General features: G+C 39.3%; 1 protein-coding gene across 1 annotated transcript in view; it reads right to left on the minus strand.

The window, feature by feature from the left end:
- Positions 1 to 276: 276 nt before the first annotated feature.
- adgrb1a (adhesion G protein-coupled receptor B1a) overlaps positions 277 to 16,446 on the minus strand; it is a 107,404-nt gene continuing 91,234 nt past the window's right edge. Inside the window, exons 24-30 of the mRNA XM_088006704.1 lie at positions 15,876 to 16,047; positions 15,028 to 15,123; positions 14,901 to 14,940; positions 11,062 to 11,726; positions 8,184 to 8,219; positions 7,857 to 7,964; positions 277 to 1,812 (exon numbers count right to left, since the gene is read on the minus strand). Of these exons, the coding sequence (XP_087862830.1) occupies positions 1,618 to 1,812; positions 7,857 to 7,964; positions 8,184 to 8,219; positions 11,062 to 11,726; positions 14,901 to 14,940; positions 15,028 to 15,123; positions 15,876 to 16,047 (1,312 nt within the window). The 3' untranslated portion in view covers positions 277 to 1,617. The remainder of the gene's footprint in view (positions 1,813 to 7,856; positions 7,965 to 8,183; positions 8,220 to 11,061; positions 11,727 to 14,900; positions 14,941 to 15,027; positions 15,124 to 15,875; positions 16,048 to 16,446) is intronic.

Raw genomic sequence — 16,446 nt, forward strand, 5'->3', positions numbered from 1 at the left:
TTGTGTGTATTTTTTCTAAATAAGGTGCAAAAAATAACCATTTGAGAGCAAATAAAAAAAATACTGAGTTGAGAAACTATAATACAAAAAGAAAATGGAATCTAAAACTAAAGTATTGATTTTAACACACTGGTATTGATCCAATATTGATACTTTGGTATCGATATAATTGATATCTTTTATCGATCCGCCCACCTCTAGGAAACTGAAAAGTTTTAGAGGTCTGAAGACTTTAGCAAGGCACCTTTATCATTAGGGAACAGACAGAAAGATTCATTACATAGATATGCTTTTATTAGAAATAAGACACATTCATATTGTGCTCTGAAAACTGTACATCAACAAAAAAGCAGTAGGGTGCATGACCTGGGGATGGGGGGTGAGGGGAGATCTGTGTTGGAGGTAAGGATGGCTTCATGGGGTTATGGGAGAGGGGGTGAGGGGGTGACAGACAAACACATATCTGAATGACTCAGTGGTGATATCAAAACACACACAGTTACATAGCGATACAGAACACTTGTAGTCCAGTACCCTGATGAGTCAAGGGAGGGGGTGATGGGTGGGTCAATGGGTGGGGGCTTATCAGTATCAGAATAATCATGTTCATATTCATAATAATGAGAACAACTATCCTCAAGCACAGTAAGAAAGATATTTATAGGCTAAAATCCATTCTGTAGAACTCTGTTGAAATAATTACAATGCTATACATCAGGACTCCAGGTGAGCCTTGTGCTTCCCCTCTGTGCAGCCTGCACACACACAAACGCACAACACACACACACACCGTCTGATGACCTCATTGGATGTCATCACCGTCAACCAATGAGTCATATATAAGTAGAGCCGCGTCCTAATGTGCTTCTCACGGCACACACGCACACACATGCACGCACACACAAGGGTCTTTTCGGTTCACTTTTCCAGACTGCCAACATGTTGAGCTTTGTTCTTCTCAGGGTGTCTTTACTTTATGAATTCTAAGTAGCTAGGCTCCTACTGGATGATACGGGCCAATCAGGGCCAGCAGCCCACATGCCCCGCCCACACCACAGTCTCTGAACTCTCCCTGCTTTTTATCCTCCGTCAGGTCAGTCCTGTTCACCTCAGCATGCTCAAATCACTGTGCCCAGATCGGTACTGAGGAGCAGATTGGGACCAGTCCAGGTCCTTAAACCCAGTTTAGTGTCACTGAGAGGCATCAGCCTCCATCAGGACAGCCTCAATATTAGCCAAGAGACACATCAGGATTATTACATGGTAACAGTTGAATACAGGGGAAGCATGGATATGCTGTTTAGAACATCTGGATGATGCACACGTAGAAGCATTCAGTCTCTTGTTATGAGTCAGCTGACTGTTGTCCGGACAATCCACTTTTCGGCCACATCAAAGTATCAAATGAAACAAAAAGAGACGCCATGTTCCTCTTCGCTCCAAACTCCATTTTCCAACCCTGTGAATCTGGTCCTCAGCCCTCCTCCGATTTAAGTCCCTGCAGAGGACTCCACTTCATTTTGTATTGAGCATGGCAGTGTGCAAGAGTGTGCGTGTGTGAGTGTGTGTGGTGACAGCACTGAAGATGGCAGGGAGCCGCGGGGTGTGAGGCCCTGGTCACACTTCTGTCTGCAGGTCCATGATCTCCTGGCCCACCAGGGGAATGGTGGCGCTGCTCTTCTCCCACTCCACCGTCTGCAGCTCCAGGGGCGACGCCGCCACCGCTTCCAGCTCCTTCCTCACCCAGGAAGGGGGCGAGTGGGGTTTGCGGATGCCCTCCCATACCCTCTTACTGGGGGTCTGCTGCTTATCCTGCAGAAAAGGACACAATGAGACAACTCACCTTATTTTATTTGAGAAACATTTGAATAAAGCAGAAGTGGCCAACTCCAGCGTCCCAGAGCTGGCATCCTGCATGTCTCAGATGTGTCTCTTTTGGAGCACAGTTAAAGTAATGACTGAATCTGGTTCTCAGCATGTCATAAGGTGCTGCAGATGAATCTTTCATTTGGTTCAGGTGGGAAAGAAGAAAACAGGCAGGTTGTCAGCTCCTGTACACTGACGGTGGCCTGAAAGTTACTTCATAATATAAACTCAATATAAACTACATCAACTTAAGGTTTCTACCTTAATTCTTATGTAAAGTGCAAGAAGACTGAATGGATTTCTTCAGTTTTTGCTTTTTGTAACTAAATGTTCCAGATCATCTCACAAATTTTACCATCAGACAAAGGTAACCTTTCAGAAAAAAAAAAGAAAAACATTTGCAAGTTATTTTATTTATTAAAGGGAAATAAATATCTACACCAACCTGGGACAATATAGTGTGGACTATAGAAATTCAAGAACAGATGAAAAACAAAGTCAACATCTATCAATTCGGAAAGTCGTTTGTAATGGTTGAGGACTCCAGAGAACCTCAGTGAGATTGGCTAAGAGAGCAGAGAGGAGGCTAGAGCAGCAACTTGTCCAGCAGTTCTCACACAGAGATGGTGCATACTATTGCTTTTACAAATTAGTCACAATCAACACATATTATGACTTTATTGTTTTTCTTACAGTTACCCCAATCAATCCTGCTGATCAAAGGGAACACAAAGGCCCATCTCACAACTCTGTGTGTGTGTGTGTGTGTGTGGGTGTGTTTGTGTGTGTGTGTAGAGACAAAATCAAAGTCTTTTTCCCCCTTTTTTTTGAAGGGTTGAGTAACAGGATGCACACTGTTCCAAACAGTGGAACAACTAGTTCTTAATTTGTTTTCACAAATACCAAGGTTGGTTTCTATATGGAATTTTACTTTGGCTTTTTCCCCAATAAAAGAAAGAATAATCTGAAAACAGGATTTTATTTTTAACTCAGTTTGTCTTTGATTGATGGTGGCAAGGAAGCAAAAACAGAAGAAACCTGTTAAGAGGCAAATACTTTTCACAGCACCATAAACTCATTTAGCAATACCTACAGACAGGATAATAAATGTATCTTATCTCAATGAAAATGGTGGTTATGGAAATTAGAGCTATATTTTTGCAAAACAAACAAAAAAACAAAAATTGTTTTCAGTGAATCAACTAAAATATGAATAATAAGGAAAGCATATGTGCTTTCCAGTAAAGGAGCTCAATGCAAGCATGAAGTGGCATGAATGTCCCTCCCTCCAAACCTCCCTTTTCCTTGTAGAGTCAATTCAACAAAATTCTACAAGTGATGTAATGAATTGGTTAATAATGAAACAGGAGAAGCAGAGAGGCAGTGCTGGTTGTTTGGTGTCATTCAGCATAATGACCATGGGCTCCTTGCAGGTTTGTAGAGCCCTAAAAACTCAGGGCGGCAGTGGGGTCACACTTCTAACACGTCAGTTCCACAACAAATATAAGAATGTTTAATATGTTGTTTTGATTTAATGTTTGATAGCCACATAAGTTGCACCAGGTGACAGAACACCAACATTTTACAAACAATTTGGGTTGACAGCTGAGGCAAATATAGACATACTGTGTAGAGATATCAGGCATAACATTATGACCTTCCTGCTAGTGTGTTGAACTCTGCTGATGCTTTCAGATCCTTGAAGTTCTGGAAGAGGATCGGTTTGTTTGTATATAACATCCCACAGAGGTCGAGTTGGCCCGAGATCTTAATGTGCTGATATTCTGTCAAATTTCTGTCAGAATCTTCGTTAATACTCTGAGCTACACTCCCTCAACTGTTGAGACAGACCTCATGGGCCAGCCTTCATTCCTCATGTGCCTCAATGGGCCTTCATGAACCTTCTTTAGTAGATATTGCACACTGCAGAACACGGACACCAGACAACATCTGCATCTGCAGGTGATCACGCTCTGCTCCCTTTCAAACTTGCTCACATCTTTATGATGTTTTTCCTGCCCTAATAATTGGAGCTTATTGTACGTTTTAGGAGGAACAGGGCTAGACCAAACCCTACTTCCAAGGGGAGGTGGTTGAGGAATTTAAATACCTCTGTGTTTATCTGGACAGCAGACTGGACTGGAGACGCAACAGTGAAGCATCTATAAGCACAGAGCAGACTGGACTTCTTGAGGAAGCCAAGATCCTTCAAGATTTGCAACAAGATGTTGCGGATCTTCTATCAGTCTGTTGTTGAGAGCGTCATCTCTTCATCCGTCATCTGTTGGGGCAGCAGCATCAGAACCAGGGACATAAAAAGGCTCAACAGCCTGATAAAAAGACTGGTTCTGTTCTAGTTCTGTTCTGGGGACGACTGTGGAACCTCTGCAGATGATGATGCAAAGAAGGATTTTACATAAAATTAAGAAAATTAACCCTGACCATCCTCTTCATGAGACTGTCTTAGACAAACACAGTATTTTCAGTCAGAGGCTTTTTACAGACTGCTACAGGAGATCTTTCCTGCCAACAGCCATTACTGTCTACAATAACTCTTTGAAGAATTTGAATTAATATGAGTTACAATAACTTTTATTTTCCCTTTGGGATTAATAAAGAATTTTTGAATTTGAAGGTCTACTTGCCACAAAGCTGTTATGATGAGATAATTAGTGTCCATTCTTCTGTCGGTCATAATGTTATGCCTCATTCATGTATGATCTTAAGGACTACTCTTAAGCAGAATGATAGTTATTTTTAATTTTATGTTGATAGTCTAAAGTTAAAAATAAAGCGAATCTGTGAATCTTTGAGAAAATTGGCATGAAAAAGAACTGAATTTATTTATCAGTATTTATATAAAATGAAAATAACTAACATGCCCTTTAAGAATCCAGAAAGAAAGATGCAATGAAATTTGAAACAAATGGGGCATATATAAGACTGTTGCAATGAACAATTAATTAATTGCATGATAAAATAAGGTCAATAATTTCCATTTTAAGGATTAATATTTTTTGAAGGGAAATTATTTTACAAAAATGTCATAGTCTATTTTATTTATGGCTGTGGTTGTGTGTGGTTTATACTACATTTATATTTATTGATTCTGGTTATGTTTTATTATTCCTGTTTCAGTGTGAAATGTTCTGTAAAAAATTAAAGCTCATTAATCTTTGAGAGAGCGAACTTGCATTATTATGCCATTATTGATCTATTACCTGAAAATGATGTCAAACAACATTATTATTTATTGCAATAATTTTTGAGACGATTTATGATCCAGCAAAATTTATCATGACAGGAATAGCCATATATGCTTGACCCCTTGCTTCCTATGACTCCTCCAGGCCTACTCTTTTTCTTTCAGGTTTACATTCTAATCTCTTTGTTGACTTGAATGGTAGAGACTGACCTCACATACACAGTTATTTTTTATTCTTCTTTGTTCTTAAAACTGCAGAAAACTCAGAAAGGTCTTAAAAACTGCAAAGTGAAGTTGCCTTTTTCAAATAAAATAGCGTGAATAAAAAATAGCATTTAATAATTAAAGGCAAAGCAATTATAATAACAATTGTGACGATCTGTGTTTTTGTGTATTTATTTCTTGGTTTTGTCTGTGTCCTTGTTCCTGTGAGTCTCTGTGATGTCCTGTCCTCCCTGTTGATTGATCTTAGCTGTGTCTAGTTTTCCTGATTACCCTCCCTGTGTATTTAAGTCCACCTGTGTCCTTTGTCTCTTGTTGGGTCCTTGTCTAATGTCAGTAGTTGTTGTCGAACATCTATGCTCTCCAGTTGGACTGCGTTAGCTCTCGTTTTCAGTCCTCTGTGTATCAATTGCTACCGGTAATTAGTTGTGTGGTATACTCTATGCCGTGAAGCCTGTATTGGACTGTTTGAGCTTTCATCATTAAATTCATCATTTTCTTCACAACCTGGGTCTCAGTGTTCAGTGTTCATCCTCACCACCTCCCATTCACCACACCATGACAATAATAATGACACAATATTTTTTTTATGTACATTTAAATTAGTTTTTTGTTAATCACTGAATGTCGGGGCCATGCAGAGACCTTTGGAGGGATGGGGGCTTGAAGTTAAACAGGGGCACACTGAACAAGATCTTAAAACACCACACAACAACATAGCAAAAACTCATATTAATCAATAATCTAATATTTTATTGGATCATATTGTATCATTGTCATCATGTGGGGACAATGCAAAGCAAATTTAATCTAGGTTTTCCCCAACAGGTATAATGTTGCTGTTTCTGCTGCTGTCAGAGCTGGAGGGCTGTGTAGATCTGAGACTGTAGTTGTTAAACAGACCAGAGAAGAGATTAAGTTTGCTATGAAATAAGCAAATTTGCTGCTTTTTTACTAAATAACCCCTAATAATATCCCACTGTTTGATCTCCATAGCAACCTGGCTGCAGAATGCTTTAAAGATCAAAAAAGCTCAGAGGGGTTAACTCTACATATTTTTCAATGTTAGTCTTACAATTCTAGATCTCTGAGATGCTGAGAGATAAATAATTTTTATTAGATTTTGTCATTCAACAAGATCTTGAGAAACATCCATGCATTTAATTTTAGTTGATTACTGCAACAGTGTTTTCATAGGTCTGCCTAAAAAAATCTATCAGACTTCTACTGAAGGTCTAGGGCCAATATAAATGATTGAATTGTGACAGAGACCACAGATATAAAACTTTAGCATTTGTTTAATGAGAAAAAATAAGTATTTAACAATACTATCAAATTTTATTTAATGGTTTCAGCAGAGATAAAAAAAAAATTACATTTAGGATTTAATTCAAAAGTTTACTTTGTAAAAGTGCACAGAATCATCTTGATAGTTTGATTGTTGTGTTACCATGGCTGGAATCTGAAGCTATCTGTAATCTTTGTGTTCGAACTTGGTTTGTTTACAAATACATCACAGCAAATAATAGCCAATAATTGGTGGTTGATTTTAAGCTTGGCTAATTAACCTGGTCCCTCTCTCACAGACTTCACTAAATCTATATTTAAAAACTGTTAGTGATGTTGATGTTCTTAGTAGGAAGCGAGGGCCCTAAATCAGATTCTGCCTAAGGCAATCAGGCTGGCCCTGCATGAAGAGGTAGTCGCTGCTCTGCACATCTCTGCTGGATGCGAGAAACTAAGGGAGTTTTTATTTATGAGACACTAGCAGGGACAGACCTTCAGGCTCTTTAGTTTCGTGACTATTGGGCCACAGAGACTGTTTCGGTTGCTTGGGTTTTATTTTTATTGTTTCAATCTGTCAGCAGTGATGTGAACCCACCTGGTAGTAATGTTAGGTTAAGGTGAAGCAGAGCGCTAACAGTGAGCAGGCGGTACTGGGGCTTTGAGGTGTGTTCTGTAAAAAACCTCAGAGAATATCTGCACTCATCCTGTGTAAACACTGCTGGATCCTATAGATGAACTGAAGGGGCAACTGCTTCTAACCTCTGGATGTGTCAAATTAAAAGGGGCAGTTTAAGAACATTTGTCACACTTTTAAGATTTTTTATTGTTTTGAAATAGTGTTTTTATTTAAAAACCATGCCTTTTCCTCTCTTTCCCTAGTTACACATTGTCTGTGTTGTTCAATAATAAAAAAAATCTTAATACATTTCCACTGGCAGGTTGTGGTTGTAATGTGACAAAACGAAACTCACTACAATCAGATCTCCACACTCAGCATTTGGTATTGATGGAAGTGCTACATATGCTCACCCACAGCTTGAAGCCACAGTTCATTTATTCTGATTCTAACAACACAGAACGATAAACCACCATGTTCAGAAAACCAAGGCATTGACAATTAAACAGGAGAGCTAATGTCAGTGTTAATTTGTGCTAATGGTTAGAGGGAAAGGGAAACATTCAGTATAGCAGAAGGGAAGGGGCAGAATAAAATCAAACTGTTTACACTCATGTTGGTCTTGTCGCTGCCGGTAGAGGACACACTCCATCTTTTGACAGCTTTGGCATCAACAGGTGGAGACTCTCTATCCTTGTCTGCACTTTGAATCTTCCTGTTCAGGTCCTGAAACATGTCCTGGTGCCGTTTCCGGGTGTGCATTATTTTCTACACAGGAACATTGCACGTTACGTACAAGTTTAATAGAACAGAGTACCATCAGTTCTACTTCTGCTTTCTCTGCACATTAAACGTTCCTACTCTGCACATTACTATCAGTTCTGGAAAATAAATGTAGTTAAAAAAAGTAGAGGTCTTTAAAACAGACATCAGGCTTTTTGGTGCAAGTTTCAGAATCTCTGTAGGAAGCAAAGAAACTACAATTACCTCAAAGTCAAGCTCTGCATAGCGTGATTTTCGTCTCTGGGGGGAGATGAGACAGAGAGATTAAAATTCCATCTAGATATTGGAGGCCTTGTGAGCAGAAATACTCAAGTGTTTAATAGTGGAGCTCCACATGAACCGCTTTAGAAAAGGTCTTCCTGGGCTTAACAGGAGTGAGTCATGGGGGACGAAGCGAGCTCTGCTGTTGGTTATTCAGACCCCGCTGGCACACGTTTTCAACAAACAGCTTGTGACCGAATGACCTTTAGGTCAGCTGTCCCAGAGAGCTGAAGGAAGGCCTGACCTTCAGGTTGCCTGCTTCCTCTGGCAGCTGCTGCCTCTCACGCCATTATGGAAGTGTGTTTTGCCCCGGAGTGAAAAGACACCAGCAGGCAGATGTCTGAGCCACTTTGTGCTGATCGGCGTGGCGTCTCATCCACATGCTGCTGTCTGTAGCGCGAGCTCACAGAGAACTAACCTTTTTACAGATGCTCCTCTAACATGGGCTTCTCAATATGAGTGGAAGCAAGCAGCTGTGGTATGCATCATCTCGGAGATGACCGAAGTGATGAAAACATGAAATGTTTTGACAACAATTGATGATACTTCTAAGTATTGGAATGATTATTCAGTTTAATGTTTGCGTCATATGATGATCATAGCTGGGAATCCTTTCTCACTCTAACGCTGTTATGAGGCACAATAAATTATTCCAGAAAGCAATTATAGAACTTAATTGTTCCTTCAGCTGCTTGTATTAATGATTAGTTTATGTTTAATAACAGATGCTGCATCATTCATGACTGATGCAGGATAAACAACAACTTGGTTAAAGTTAAATGCTGATTTCTCTGGATTATGAGGCAAAAAAAATGAGAAGATGTGATGAAAGGATGATATTTTCAGTTTTTACATTCCAAATCTTGCATATTATCATATTTCATTGAACTAACCCCACCAGACCAACTGAATCATTCTGAACACTCCAAGCATTTGGTCCACTTATTCCATCTGAAGATTTTACCTCGTCATTTGAAAAGTTTATGACAATAAAAATATAAAAACAATGTCTCATTTCCACATTTGTGTGTTCAGTCAGGATTTCAGTATAATTTGCCTTTCTCATTAAGTACATGAATTTTCTTTCTACAGAAGTTATATTTAATCATATTTACATGTCTATCTGGATTCATAGGAATATATAAATCCTCTGGTCCTTACAAGGTTACTAAAGCCAGTTCAATCTATCAGAAGTAGAACATCCACCAGATGTTATTATTGTCCCAGGGCTGCTTCATATTTAGTTCCATCTATTTTTAAATTAAGTCCAACCAGCATGATACTGCCACCACCATGTTTCAAACTGTGGGGGAGAGGTAACTATTTAACAGGGATTGGGATGTTTTTTAAATCATACATTATTTGCAGAAAATTTGCTTGTTTGCTCCTTTTTTAATATTCCAAAAAACAAAAAAACAAACAAAAAAAAAAAAGAAAAAAAACACCTGAACGGCTGTAACCCTAAGAGTGGACATAAATAAGTCTGCATATGTTAGCTAAAACAGTTTCCATTGTGCTTATTAGTGCATATCAAGAGAGACCTGCTTGTAGAGCAGGTCTCAAGTATCCACAGGTTTGATCTACCTCATGGAGATTCTGGTGATTAATCTCCAGAATTACCAGACATAGTTATTCCTAACAGGAATGTTGCGCCACCTACCCGATGTGCCGTAGCCGCCTGTCTACCTCTGGATGAACAGAACCTCTGAATGTTCTGTGACTTTACAGACACATCTGAAGAAAACCTCACAAACACTAACAGAACAGGGACCAACGTCTGAATGACCAGAAGTAAAGAACAGACTGCTACAGCTGCTCTCTCATATCTATACAACACATATAAAGCAGTAAATAATTAATGACAATTTCAAGCATGTTGAAAACTGTTGAAAACCCCTGCAGGAGGCAGGGGCTGGAAGTTACCCGTCCAGCTTGGTCATGCTGTCAGGGACTCTAGATTTCCCAAAGTAATCAACCGTACAGATTTTAGTTTCTGTACGGTTGAAACTAAAATCATATTCCCTGTTTGTGCCAGAGTCTTGGTTCTGAAAGGACTTCCAGGTGATAGGTTTAGCAATGCACCTGCATGTGGAAATGATACATTACTGCCGCCTTTAGAGAACTGTTTTACATCTGTCAACATTGCATGTCTGGTTGTTGTTTTGATGGGGCTGGCATTGTTTTTATGAATAATTAAGTTAACACTTAATAACAAAATGATGAAAAAAAACAACACATTTTCCAAAACTGGGAAGTCGTACTTAAAATGTAAATTAGATCACATGACTTTATCAATAAATCTGAAATTTAACTGATAAGACAAACAAATCTTGTCTTATCAGATTTGATAGAATAGACCTAACATGTCAGGTCTATTTTTATTATTTACTCTGTTATACTGTTCAAAAAACCAAAATCTTACAAAGTAATTTTGGTCTTGTTTCAAGTGCAAATATCTAAGTACGCTTGAAATAAGACAAAACTAACTTACAAGTAACTTTTCAGCAAGAACAAGGAGTTTAAAATCAATAATTCCTTAATATTGGTGGAAATATGTTATATAACTTATATAACATATAACATATAACTTATAACATGGGGAAAAAAATGTCGTTAGATTTTATGTTTTTGCAGTGACTAATACACCTGTTTCATTTACACAAGGTGTTCCACATGTTGTAGAAATGGAATCATCATTATTTTGTACACGGTGTAATATATAAAAAAGTTTAATTTTCTGGGATTTTTAAGTCTTACAGGAAGTGGAAATAAGTTTGTTCTCTGAGTCTATCTGAAACCCAGCCAGGTCTGGTGGTCTTACCTCCAATGAGCTCATGGACAGTGTGGAGACGGTTTCACTCTTGGACATCACCCCGGAGTTGCCAGAGTCGCCTGCATCTGCCAAGCTGCTTGTTGTCTGCGAGTCTCTGGGCATGTTGTGGAGATTGTGAGCTGGTGAGTCTCTGTCAGTACATGATACACTGACCTGGTCAGTAGGAAGGCTCTTGAGCCCAAAGCCAGGGACTGGCTCTCCAGCAGTAGAGTTGGCCAGATGGATGAGCCTGCTCTGAGGGAGCTGTTCCATGGTGACGTTATACTTGCTGGTCTGATCATCTTTCCCCTTGGCGGCCTTCTGTGTACCTGTGTTGTTAGCTGGTAGGATGATGTACCCCGGGCCTTTGCCAGTGCTGTCCGAGCTGCTGCCCTCCCCGTTCCCTCGGGGAAGTTCCCCGTCCAGCTGCTTGAAGAGCTCGCCATCACAGATGTAGATGGATTTGGCACCGGGGAGCTCGGTGCTGATCCCCTTTGCAGCAGCACCTTTCTCCCGGCGCAGAGAGAGGGTGTGGCTGGAGTAGTCAGCCACATTCTGGAGGTGAACCTTGGTCATGCTGGCTGGCATTGTGTTAAAGTTGGATCCTTTCTGAAGGGTGAGGGTCCCGGCAGAAGCCTTGTCTTCCCCCTGGAGAGACGAGCGCTTCGCTGTGCCTGGAGATCAAACAGAGATGAAGGATAAACTTACCCACCTAACGCTTAAACGATCAATAGACCTTCAACACATTCCACCAAAACAAAAGAATTAAAAGATAAAGTGCTTCAAGTCTTTATTATTGTGTATCAATATTGTTTTGTTCATCTTTGGGCTTTGACTGGGCCACTCCAACACTTTCCCATGGGTTGTGTCCTGCTCTGTCTCAGTTTTGATTCTCTAGAGCAGTGGTTCTTAACCTGGGTTCGATCGAACCCCAGGGGTTCGATGAGTTGGTCTCAGGGGTTCGGCGGAGCCTCTGCCACGGAGGTAAAGACACACTTGTGTAAAGTCGTGATGACGCGCCCTGCTTCGCCATCACTTGCTGCAGAGGATCACGTTACAATTGCTTAGCTAATCAGTGCTGCGGAGAAGCACTGATTGAAGGAGTTCCACTCTCAGCATGGTTTTGAACTTGTGTATTTAATTACTTCAGCAAAGCTCACCGTAGCTTTCGGTTTACTTCTAAATCTGCTCCTTAGTCGCATCTTTTAGGGGTTGCTACTGCCTCTAGTGGCGTGGGGGTGGTAACACAACTAATATAATTACATTACTAAATCAGAATACGGCAAAGTCTTTATTATTTATTATTAATTTTTCATTCTCTTAAGAATGAAGAGCTAATTAAATAATCTAAACAAGACCTTAAAGTGGTTCCAGTTTCTCTCGATGGTCAATCTTTTGAAACTGTGGAAAATTTTAAATACCTTGGGTCATTCCTGGACAGTCTGCTCATCTTTGCTGAAAACACTGACTATATTTTGAAGAACTGTTCTCAGAGACTCTAACCTTTTAAGAAGACTTAGTGATCTTGGGGTGACCCAACTAGACTCTAGTTGGGTCACCCCCATGTCTTGAATTTGGGGGGGAATCATATTTTATTTATCACTACAGAAGGGTTCAGTGAATGCGCATATGAAACTGGTGGGTTCAGTACCTCAAAGAAGGTTAAGAACCACTGCCCTAGAGCTTCTAAAAGGTCCAGAACTTGGTCTAGTAACTCTGCAAAGCTGCTTCTGCTGAAGAAGAGTACCACTACAGCATAATACTGCCACCACCATGTTTTCCCATTTGGACGTTATATTCTAGGTGATGTGTATGGTAGTTTTCTCTAACACATTGCAGTTTCTATCTAAGAAGAAACAGTTCAACTCTGGTCCCATCTGAGGAGAGCAGGATCTTCCATATTTGCAGTATTGCCTACATAACTTGTGGCAAACTGCAAACTTTATATCAAAGTACGCTTGAAACAAACTGCAAACTTTATATCAAAGTACGCTTGAAACAAACTGCAAACTTTATATCAAAGTACGCTTGAAACAAACTGCAAACTTTATATCAAAGTACGCTTGAAACAAACTGCAAACTTTATATCAAAGTTTGAAGTTGGATTTTCCTCTTTTTACTCTTTCAATAACAGCCAAATTTATGCAGTGAACGAAGATGAGCTGTGAATCTCAGTAGCTCCTCAAGAGTTACCACCAGCTGATCAACAACTCGACCAGTTCTGAAGTCCTTCCACTGGCTCCCTCTAACTCAGACAACATACTTTAAAATACTTCTGTTAGTTTATAAATCACCAAATGGTTTAGCAGCACAATACATTAATACTGCTGCTGTTGTATCAATCTTCCAGACCTCTCAGATTCTGGTTCCAGTGATGCAGAGCAGATGTCGAGAAGCAGCATTCAGCTTCTATCCATCACAAATCTGGAACAAACTTCCAGAAAACTGCAAAACAGCTGAAACACTTAGTTCCTTTAAATCTAGACTAAAAACCTACATGTTTTAGTCCAGTTCTCATTTGTTTCTTCTGTCTGCTCTTCTTTAAGATGAACATTTTGGACCAGCAGCCTCTCCTTGCTTAATGTTTCTTTCTTCTGTTATTAAAGCCTTACTTTATTAAAATCTTCGGTAACACTTTATTTGAAGGGGGTTGAATAAGACTGTCATGACACTTTCATAAACATGACATAACACCTGTCATGAACATGAATAAGTCTTCATGAATATTTATGACTGCTGTCATAAAGCGTCATTCGGTAAATTATGACACTTTTAATACAAAGTTGACATTATTCAAAATGTCTTTGTTATGACAACTTGACATTAACCAGGAAATCATTACTGTTTAAACTTTACCTTTAATAACATAAAGTTACCTAATTTTTAAAGTGCAATCAATAATACTTTTATAACAAATTTATATCAGTAATGATTTCTTGTTTAATGTCAAGTTGTCATAACAAAGACATTTTGAATAATGTCAACTTTGTATTAAAAGTGTCATAATTTACCGAATGACGCTTTATGACAACAGTCATAAATATTCATGAAGGCTTATTCATGTTCATGACAGGTGTTTATGACAGTGTCATGTCAGTCTTATTCAACCCCCTTCAAATAAAGTGTTACCAAATCTTCTGCTGCTTACTCCTTCTCCAAACAATGCAGTTGGAATGTTCTTTTACAGGCTATATGATTTTAAGTAAGCAGCATAAAATATTCTTAGCATATTGCAACATGGGGTATTTCATAAAATGTTTAGGTTGCTAAAATGCCTTAGACAATGCTTCAAACTAATTTTCCAAAGAGCACTCTCTGTGGTCCCTTTTCCTGTTTCACATCTCCAGAGAAAAACAAAAACAGCAATCTTGTCTCTTGTCACTTTTCCATCAGGTTTTCTCTGCAGCTCAGTAGCTTTTCTGCTCCAGATGCTGCTCCTAATATCCCGTCTAACGTCAAAATCAGACTCCTACTCCCAGCGGATTTAAGAGCAGAGCCCATATCTGATGCAGTGCTGCCAGAAGGGACTTCATTATACAGCAGCAGATTAGGAGAGACTCAGGCGGCCATGTTTATCTGCATTTAACTGCTCAGCACATGTCCAATCCACTTCCATTCACCATGATTTAACTGTGGCACACAGCAGTCAAGCTGGATCTCTTGTTGAAACACTTCCCCGAGACAAGGAAGTTATTATAACTATTAGACACAAGTGCTTCACATCTGTTCCAACAACACAGAGGAACCTGCAACAGTCAAAACAGACAGATGAGCCACACAGGAACAGCTGTTCCTAAAGCTGAATAAAAGACAAACGACAAATTAAACATATCAAACAGGAAACTTACTGGATCTGCAAGCCATATCTACGTCTTTTTCAAAGTCAGTCTGAGGATAGAAAACAGCACATGTATTGACTGTGACTGTCAGACTGCATCTTGGAAAGAACAAAAAAACAAGATGGCTGATGCTTACCATGAGCTGTGCATGACCATTTTGAAAAGATCCACCTGAATCTCCATTAGTGTCTTCCTGCCGATCCACAACACGACACTTGACCGCTTCCTGAACCTGCAGGGAACCATGGGAGCAGAGGTCACTCAGAGCAGCACAGATACAGAGGGACAGGAGGGGATTTTAATAACTGAGTCACATCAAGCCAGACAACCTAATCCTTCTAGTTTAGACAATAAAACATTCTACCCTTTAGGTTCAGATTTAATGGGGAATTTTTGCAGGGATTGTTCAGTTGACCTCTATGAAACTTCTGCCCTTCTGTGTCATGTGACCTTCTGTAACCAGACAACTATCAGTGTAGAGAGTGCTGCTGAAACACTAGTCATTCATTCTCCAGGTGTTTATGAAGCATGAAAACACTTCTTCTATAGATTTTCTCAGAACAAAACTTACAATGACATGTTATATCCTGAAATATCAATAAGCCATATAAAAACAGAATAAATATGCTAATTTTAGCCTAGCGCTTCAGTGAACTGCAGCACATAAAAAACAAAAGCAGCAAGATTTGATTTGGTTGAAGAATCACACTAATGTAATACTGATGAAAGATAGTGTGTTACTGCATTTTAAAGCTACTGTGGTTTCAACAATTAATTTTAATGAAGTACACACACTTAAACCCACTAACTGAAGTCTGCTAGTTTGGTGGTTCAGTTCAGTTATCAGATTGATGATAGGCCTCAAAATACAGTAATATTGTCTTTCACCCATATTAGGATAGCAATACCGTAAGCAATTTGGCTTAAATCAAGCCAAACTGAAGCTAATTTCCACTAACTACAGTGGGTGGTCATGTTGGGTACCTCTCTACGCAGGATGCAGTGAACCATTACGATAACAAAACCTTCCAGAGAATCAAACACAGCGAAAAGAATCTGGAAGAGGGCAGAACGCCGGTCAGTGATGGCCAGGACAGCAGACATCCATGTGAGGGCCAAGAGAGGCAAAACCACACAGGAGCTCCACAGTGACGCCCTGCAGGACATGAAGAGAATTACAGTCACGGTGTGGCGTCTACGCAAAGCAGAAGCTACGACTACAAAGGTTTTCTACCTAATGTACAACTGACATTTTATTACGTAGTTAAGATTAGTTTACTTTCACAAAGAACAATCTAACAAAAAAAATATTGAAATAAATAAGATTACTCTCTTTTTCAAAAGTAAAACAGGAAATAATCTGAATAACAATATTTTGTTCTTCAGTAACTATAGGCTGTAAATAGAAGTTCTTACCCATGCAGAAATATATTAATTTCTTTAACTACGACATCATCCATCATGTGCTATATAAGTATATAAATAAATATGTTTCTAAATTACATCTCTCACATACATGTATATTTAAGATGATTTAGTCAAACCATATAGGATC

The sequence above is a fragment of the Poecilia mexicana genome, unplaced genomic scaffold (genome assembly GCF_051168715.1).
Source record: "Poecilia mexicana isolate PSO_F unplaced genomic scaffold, ASM5116871v1 scaffold_6, whole genome shotgun sequence".
In the NCBI taxonomy this organism is placed as follows: domain Eukaryota; kingdom Metazoa; phylum Chordata; class Actinopteri; order Cyprinodontiformes; family Poeciliidae; genus Poecilia; species Poecilia mexicana.